Source organism: Salmo salar, chromosome 14 (assembly GCF_965601325.2).
Source record: "Salmo salar chromosome 14, fSalSal1, whole genome shotgun sequence".
NCBI classification, from domain to species: Eukaryota; Metazoa; Chordata; class Actinopteri; order Salmoniformes; family Salmonidae; genus Salmo; species Salmo salar.
In genome coordinates this window covers 84,398,582-84,405,931 of record NC_138304.1, presented here as the reverse complement: position 1 = coordinate 84,405,931, position 7,350 = coordinate 84,398,582, and the positions used below count along the sequence as shown (strand labels likewise).

General features: G+C 44.2%; 1 protein-coding gene across 3 annotated transcripts; it reads right to left on the bottom strand.

Annotated features, from left to right (window-relative positions):
• Nucleotides 1–233: 233 nt before the first annotated feature.
• Nucleotides 234–7,350, bottom strand: LOC106570325 (uncharacterized). Of its 3 annotated transcripts, none has more exons than XM_045694812.2 (7): nucleotides 7,127–7,350; nucleotides 5,099–5,328; nucleotides 4,270–4,974; nucleotides 4,089–4,177; nucleotides 3,745–3,945; nucleotides 3,529–3,598; nucleotides 234–3,385 (listed from the first exon to the last, which is right to left on the bottom strand). In XM_045694812.2, the coding sequence occupies exons 2-7, from the start codon at nucleotides 5,186–5,188 to the stop codon at nucleotides 3,200–3,202; spliced, it is 1,341 nt and encodes a 446-aa protein (XP_045550768.1). In that variant the 5' UTR covers nucleotides 5,189–5,328; nucleotides 7,127–7,350; the 3' UTR covers nucleotides 234–3,199. The 3 variants fall into 3 exon arrangements, with proteins under 3 accessions (XP_045550768.1, XP_013997993.1, XP_045550769.1); XM_014142518.3 differs by having other exon boundaries at nucleotides 7,123–7,345; XM_045694813.2 differs by lacking the exon at nucleotides 7,127–7,350 and adding an exon at nucleotides 6,432–7,116.

Sequence of the window (7,350 nt, the reverse complement as noted above, 5' to 3'; positions counted from 1 at the left end):
GCTACAGAAAATTCCTCGAGGAACCACACGCACTTCTACACTGTAGGGCTAACTTTGGGAAATAATGGATTTTTTTAAATATATTTTTTTTCAACAATTGGTTGACTGACTGAGCACTCGGCTCTTGCAGAAATGTAAATATGATTGAAGTTGTCAGATAAGTGTCTGGTGCGGTCCTTTTGAGGTGCTAATGTTGGGTAGGATGATATGACTCAGTCAAGAACAGCATCAGATACATTTATAATCACTAGATCGTTTTATTCACACATACATTGCCAGGTTTCACACAATATGTTGAGTTATTGCAACAACAAAAACGTTTGAGTCAAATCTTAAAGTAGCGAAACACACGGCACTAGACGAGAATGATCCATTCATTTTTTCCATTACGATTTTTGTACTGATTGAATTTTACTGTTACTAAAGAGTTAGGTAACACGTTACTTGAAGGGGTTAAAACCTTAATGAAAGAGATCGTAACAACTTTACAAGTGTTCCAGTATCATTCATAACAACCTTCATAACTTATTTATTCAACGTCATTCATGAGGTGTTATGAATGTCTTACGTATGCCCCCTCAAAGTAAAGTGTTATTGAGTATTAACGGTCATGCTAGATTTAACACATGGCATGCTTTGTCACCTAGTTTAAGAAAGCATATGTATTGTAGTCTCAAACACACACATTATCATGTTGAGTGAAACATATTTTATCAACGATGCAGATGCAACGATGAGTCGCATTCTGATGACAGGTACTCAATATTCTACACATACTCCTTTTTTTGCAACTTATAATAACCATTAAATTAAAAGTCAACTGTCATTCCAATCAAGAGTATTGTTTACCGTTCAGAAAATAACAGAGAAGTGTCAGTCCCGAACAGGCAAATGCACATGTTTTCAAAAACCTGACTCCAGAGTGCTATATACACTATATATACAAAGGTATGTGGACACCCCTTCAAATTAGTGTATTTGGCTATTTCAGCCACACCCATTGCTGCCAGGTGTATAAAATCGAGCACACAGCCATGCAATCTCCTTAGACAAATATTGGCAGTAGAATGACCTTACTAAAGAGCTGTGACTTTCAATGTGGCACCGTCATAGGATGCCACCTTTCCAACAAGTCAGTTCGGCAAATTTCTGCCCTGCTAAAGCTTCCCCAGTCCAGTGTAAGTGCTGTTATTGTGAAGTGGAAATGTCTAGGAGCAACAACAGCTCAGCCACAAAGTGGGAGGCCACACAAGCTCACAGAATTGGATCGCCAAGTGCTGAAGCATGTTAAAATCATCTGTCCTTGGTTGCAACACTCACTACCGAGTTCCAAACTGCCTCTGGAACCAACTTCAGCACAATAACTGTTCGTCAGGAGCTTCACGAAATGGGTTTCCATGGCCGAGCAGCCGCACACAAGCCAAAGATCACCAAGCGCAATGCCAAGTGTCGGCTGGAGTGGTTTAAAGCTCTCCGCCATTGGACTCTTGAGCAGTGGAAACACATTTTCTGAAGTGATGACTCACGCTTCACCATCTGGCAGTCCAACAAACTAATCTGGGTTTGGCGAATGCCAGGAGGACGCTACCTGCCTAAATGCATAGTGCCCTCTAAAGTTTGGTGGAGAATGAATAATGGTCTGGGGCTGTTTTTCATGGTTGCCTTTGTTCCAGTGAAGGGAAATCTTAACGCTACAGCATATGACATTCTAGACAATTATGTGCTTCCAATTGGGGAAGGCCCGTTCCTGTTTCATCATGACAATACACCCATGCACAAAGCAAGGTCCATACAGAAAATGTTTTGTTGAGATCGGTGTGGAAGAACTTGACTGGCCTGCACAGAGCCTTGACCTCAACCTACACCTTTGGGATGAATTGGAACGCTGCCTGCATGCCAGGCCTAATCGCCCAACCTTACTAATGCTCGTAGCTGTATGGAAGCAAGTCCCCACAGCAATGTTCCAACATCTAGTGGAAAGCCTTGCCAGAAGAGTGGAGGCTGTTATAGCAGCAAAGGGGGGACCAACTCCATATTAATGCCCATGATTTTGGAATGAGAGGTTCAATGAGCAGGTGTCCACATACTTTTGGTCATGTAGTGTATGTCATGCAACTGTGTTGCAGTGTCAGGGACATGAGCTGAGGTCAGGTCAAACATGAACTGCAAGCCAGGCAGTCTGCAGCTGTCTCCTCTCCCTGACAGCCAGTTAGCCATCCAACATGGAAGGATATTAGCCGTTTCCAACCAAGGTACAAATGGGGTTGAGTTAAAGGTACAGCAATGAGGACATGAGATTTAAGGCTCTTCAAAATAAGAGTCTTATGAGATTGACATGTACACTTCAAAATAAGTTTGTACAGGGACAGAGAGACCGACACAACATCATGCATTTGGTTGCTTTATGCCACCTCGATGACTTTCCACTGGCACACAGAGATCAGAGGGTCTGTTAGAACAAGGCCCACATTGAGTCATGGCAGGCCATAGATAATAGACTACTTCAAATGGCTATATGGAATGGGGTCTAATCTCTCCATATTAAGACCCCCTGGCCTCAATAAAGGGTTTATTGGGCTGTGTGCAAACTGTTACATCAACAATGCATTCACCAGTGACAACTGTATTCAAAGGAAACCAGTGACAAATGTGTGCCCAGTTCCCAGGCACGCTTGACTGCCCCATAGGCTGAGGACACATGAAACACAAAATGACTGATTCCAATAATGATTAATCGATTTAACTTTAATACTAAGCTTGCATTTTTTTTTTTTGCATTTAACAGTGTCTTCATGTAATGTAGTGAAAATAGGCTTGTCCAATAATATATTCCATTTAGCAGATACTTTTATGAGCAGCAGGCTATGTGCAAGGTGAGCGTGTAGGCCCAGAGAGAGGTTCAACATCCCACAAGCAGTCACTCAGTGCTGGGCGATCATTTGTTTGTGCGTTAAGGTACCAACTCAACTTATTGGAAAAACTGAAGTTCTGGATTGCATATGAACTAAAATATTAGCAGCTATTCTATTGCTGTGGGAGTCCAGAGAGAGAACAGGTTTGGAAAGGTTTATTTTAATGTAATTTTTTTCCAGAGCAGGCATACAATAGGGGGAGATTGTACGGGTGATCAGGGATAAACAAGTTTTTTTCTGGACAACATTGATTGCACGTTTCCCTCTCTCTGTGTGCGTTACTCCTTTCATGGTACACACATGCTCCTTCCTCTAGACCCTCCTTTCTCTCCGTCTCGGCTCTGTCGGAGGGAGGAGAGCAAGGGGGGCAGGAGGTTGAGGGCCGGCCGGTGCTCCTGGACCCCCAGGGCCACAAGGGCCCCCGCTAACAGAGTGGTCACCCTGGGCAGGATGGGCGGCTGGGCCTTCATCATCTGGAAGAAGACGGGAAAACAATACTCAGCAAGTTTGACGTGATCAGTTCAGGCAAGGCAGAGAATCTGATTATATTTCTCAGCAATTTGTAGGCATGTCCATTTCAGAGTCAGAGGAGACAGTACACAACAGGGCCACTCACTTTTTCCACTTTGTGACAGTGTATGAGTCCATCATGGCCAAGGTAGAAGGTGGAGAACGCATCATATGACCTGTTGAAAGACTGTGTTTACTAGAGTATGAATGATCAAAAATAATTCACAATGAAGAGGAACACTTACAGAAACACTATCCATTCCAATACATTTCTATCTGAACATTGTGTAAAGACGAAAAGATCCCAGTCAGGTTTCTGTACCTGTAGAGGTCAGTTTTGTCCTTGCGGTAGAATCTCAGCAGCAGAGAGAGGAAGGGCAGTCCTCTGACCCTCCACCTGGCCTTGATGGTCCCGTCCTCTGGGTGCTTAGTCAGTTTCAGTACCTCTAACCGGGCCTCAGCATAATAACAGAGACACAGCAGCCTCCACAGAGACAGGCTCAGCTGGTACAGAACTCTGCCCCTAGAGGACAGAGACAGTATAACTATTATAATATAGACCTATTATGGGGGTGTAAATGTGTGTAGTTACATATGTATAAATATCAGGGTTCGGGTCAATTCCATTTCAATTCAGAAAGTGAACTGCCATTGAGTAGCATTTACCTGGTCTTGGCATTTAGAATACAGTTGACGAACTCGATATCATTTGTGTACATGGTGTAGTCATGACTCTTCACAAAAAAACTAGGAAGCTGCAAATCAAACAAATGATCATCAATACTAATAACTAAATAGCAGTGTATGCCATCAAACAGCCATCTCCTAACAAACAAACCCTTCTTACCTCAATCCTCAGCTTTTCATACATCAAGGCCAGTTTCTCCTCATCCTCCCTCTCTTTGTCGCTGTGTCCCCCCTCCACTGTCTCTCTCTCTGTGTAGCTACTATACAGAGAGGTGTGGAACAACAGCGACAACTCTTTCTCTAGTCCAATCATATTGCCCGATTTGTCCCCGTAACCAGGCAACGGCTCCATTCCAGGACAGTGGAAGCAGTAAAACCTGGATCCAAACATAAATGGAGCAGGACATCCTTCCGTCTCAAACAGGCGTCGGAACGATCCTCTCTCCCTCTTTTCTGCATCATCATGCAGCCATTCTCCCTCGTTCATCTTCGTCATCCCAACGCTGATGTCGTCCTCTCGGCTCCCATCCACAGTGGTCATGGGGAAGAGGAACTCCACGGGCCTACTGAGTCCTCTCGGAGCCAGGATCTCACTTAATTTAGTCTGCCCAAACAGAGGCACCTCCGCCAGGGTGTGCTGGTCATCACACTCCCCAGGGACAGGCCGCACCAGCAAACACAGGCTGACAGTCTCCTCCCAGGCCTCGTCCAGGCCCGAGGGCCTCTGGCTGTGGCTGGCATGGTGGAAGGGGTGTGACAGGGACGGCTGCTTGATGTTCTGGTACCTCAGACTGTTGGGGGGAACCAGGGCCCATGATGCGCTGCTGAGAGGCCGAATCTGTCCACTCCACTGCACATCCAGCACCTGCAAATTCACATAGGACAAGTAAAGATTTTACATAAGGTGCTCTTATATAGCCTGGTCCCAGACTTAGATCCAGCCTTGCATTTATTCAAATTATTAATGTAGGCCTGTGTCAACACAATACCTGTGCAAGACTCCAGCACTGTTGCTTGACTGGTTGCCTGTTGCCATGGCTCCTCACACACAAGGCAAGGGCCCCTCTACATGCAGCCATTCACGACAGGGGGGAGGGAGGGTGTAACCCCAGTCACCAGGGGACACCCCAGACAGTCACCAGACCACCATGCCACAGCCACCCAAAGGAAGGACCAGCTCTTTATCTTCTTGGTCCCCTCTCAATCCCAAATAAGAAACCTAGATAAGGGGGGGCAGTTGAGGGTGAACAGTTATTTTTAGACCATCGTCTCAATGAAATATCCATATGATCATATGGCCTCGTGTGTGAATATGTTGGCTCCTCAAGGAACAGTTGAGTTCATGCGTAGGTTGCTAGGCTGTAAATCAAGACCTATATGACCTTCATACTACTGGCATTCACTGCTATGCCAGACAGGTATACATACGGTACACATAACACATACATGCATGCCTATAACCATGACGAAGGTCAGATCTAGCATCCATGGAATTTCACAGATGGGTTTTGTTTTTAAATACTAAATTCTATTGAGATATTGCCAAATGGAAGAGAACCTGAATGAGGTGATAGTGATTCAAGACACATTTTTAAATGTCCCTGGAGTTTGAGTTGTTCAACTTTAAATTCCATATTTAACTGAATTTTCCTAAAACTTTTTGCCAAATTACCATAAATTGACAACACAGACCTTGGAAGTGCTCATCTAGGAGCAATAGATTTGAAGCATGTCCGTCCTCTTTACGTTAAACTTTGACCCACCCCAGTAGCCCATGTCCAGTGTTGCCAACTTAGGGATTTTGTCGCTATATTTAGCGAGAATTCAGACTCCTCTAGCGACACATTTTTAAAAAAGCGACTAGTGACAAATCTAGCGACTTTTTCTGGTGTTACTGGAGACTCTGACGTGAAAGCACGTATCGTTCCTACTCTTCTCAATGAGCAGCGGGTGCTGCCGTGGGCACCAACCCCGTCCCAAAGCACTCAGGCGGCCCAGTCCTCACGCAGCAGTCCCTCCCAGCTGCAGTCAGAGCAGGAGATGTTCACCCCTCCGCATCCAGACTGCAAATTAATCGCGCATGCGGAAAGCCGCTGCTGGCTGATCCCGCCCTGGCTTACATTCAGGGCGGGATGTAAATGTAAAAAACTAAAATAAAAAATTTAATAAAAAACTAACTCAGCCAGAGTGTCTCTTTCGGGTCACTTTTGAAGGTCCCAAGCCCAGATAAAGGAGGGTTGGAATTGTGACATAAAAAAAAAAGAATCGACAGAAGAAAGTTCATTTATAGTTCTAAACATATTTAGGGTGTTTTTTACTCACTTTTTGTCTCTCCCACGACGTTATTCCTCTCTCTCCTACAGCTTCCATCACAATTACATGCACATGGCCAATTTCCTTACTGAAGAGTTGGCAACACTGCCCATGATGACAGTGAGTTGTGGAAACAGCAACCCACGAGATTGTAATTGATACTCAGACGTCTCGTCTTTCCAATAACACAGTAATTTGGTACATTTACTCGATAACTACAGTAGCGAATATCGTGATGTTTCTTCTATAACTATAGAACCGTTATGTTGATACATGACATAGAAAAACCGTACATACCTAACACTGCAGCGTACTGCTTGTCATTAAGACAAGCGATATTTACCAATGATTGCAGTTTATTCTGCCTCTGCAATCAGTTGTTCTGGCAGTTACAATATTATGTTGTAACATTTCACATTCTAGACTTTATTAAACGTGAACTGACATTCAACCTCTGGTAGCCGAGTGGATTGGTTGGACGATGAACAATCTAACAGACACAACCGGAAACAAGTGAACCATGCATCAACGTTGATGTTATGTATGGAAATACAACATTGATTGACAAATATAGGGACCCCTCAATGTAGTTATAAAACGCACGCCAACGTTCTACAACTCGCTAACTTGTTAGTTGATAAGCTATCAGCTAGATCACATGTCAGCACAACATTGGGTTAGCTAGTAGCTAGCATGTTACCTGCCTGTGTCAGAAGCGAATTGGATCGGAATTGCGATGAGTCAGTTTAGCAAGGACCAGATGATAATCCTCCAAATCGGGTATTTTACTTTTGATTTCCCACGTAATGTTACGAACTTGGAAGTTATCAAATGTTACACAAATGTCATTCCATTTCCCAATGTCCTTGTCCAGCAGCAACACGCCTCACGCAAGCGTAGGAACGTTTCTAGAAGAAGGAAAAAACGC

Coding starts and splice junctions, on each gene's coding strand:
- LOC106570325 (XM_045694812.2), bottom strand. CDS start 5,188: ATGGCTGCATGTAGAGGGGCCCTTGCCTTGTGTGTGAGGAGCCATGGC. Junction 4,975..5,098: donor AGTGCTGGAGTCTTGCACAG/GTATTGTGTTGA, acceptor GTGAATTTGCAG/GTGCTGGATGTGCAGTGGAG. Junction 3,386..3,528: donor ACTGTCACAAAGTGGAAAAA/GTGAGTGGCCCT, acceptor GTCTTCTTCCAG/ATGATGAAGGCCCAGCCGCC.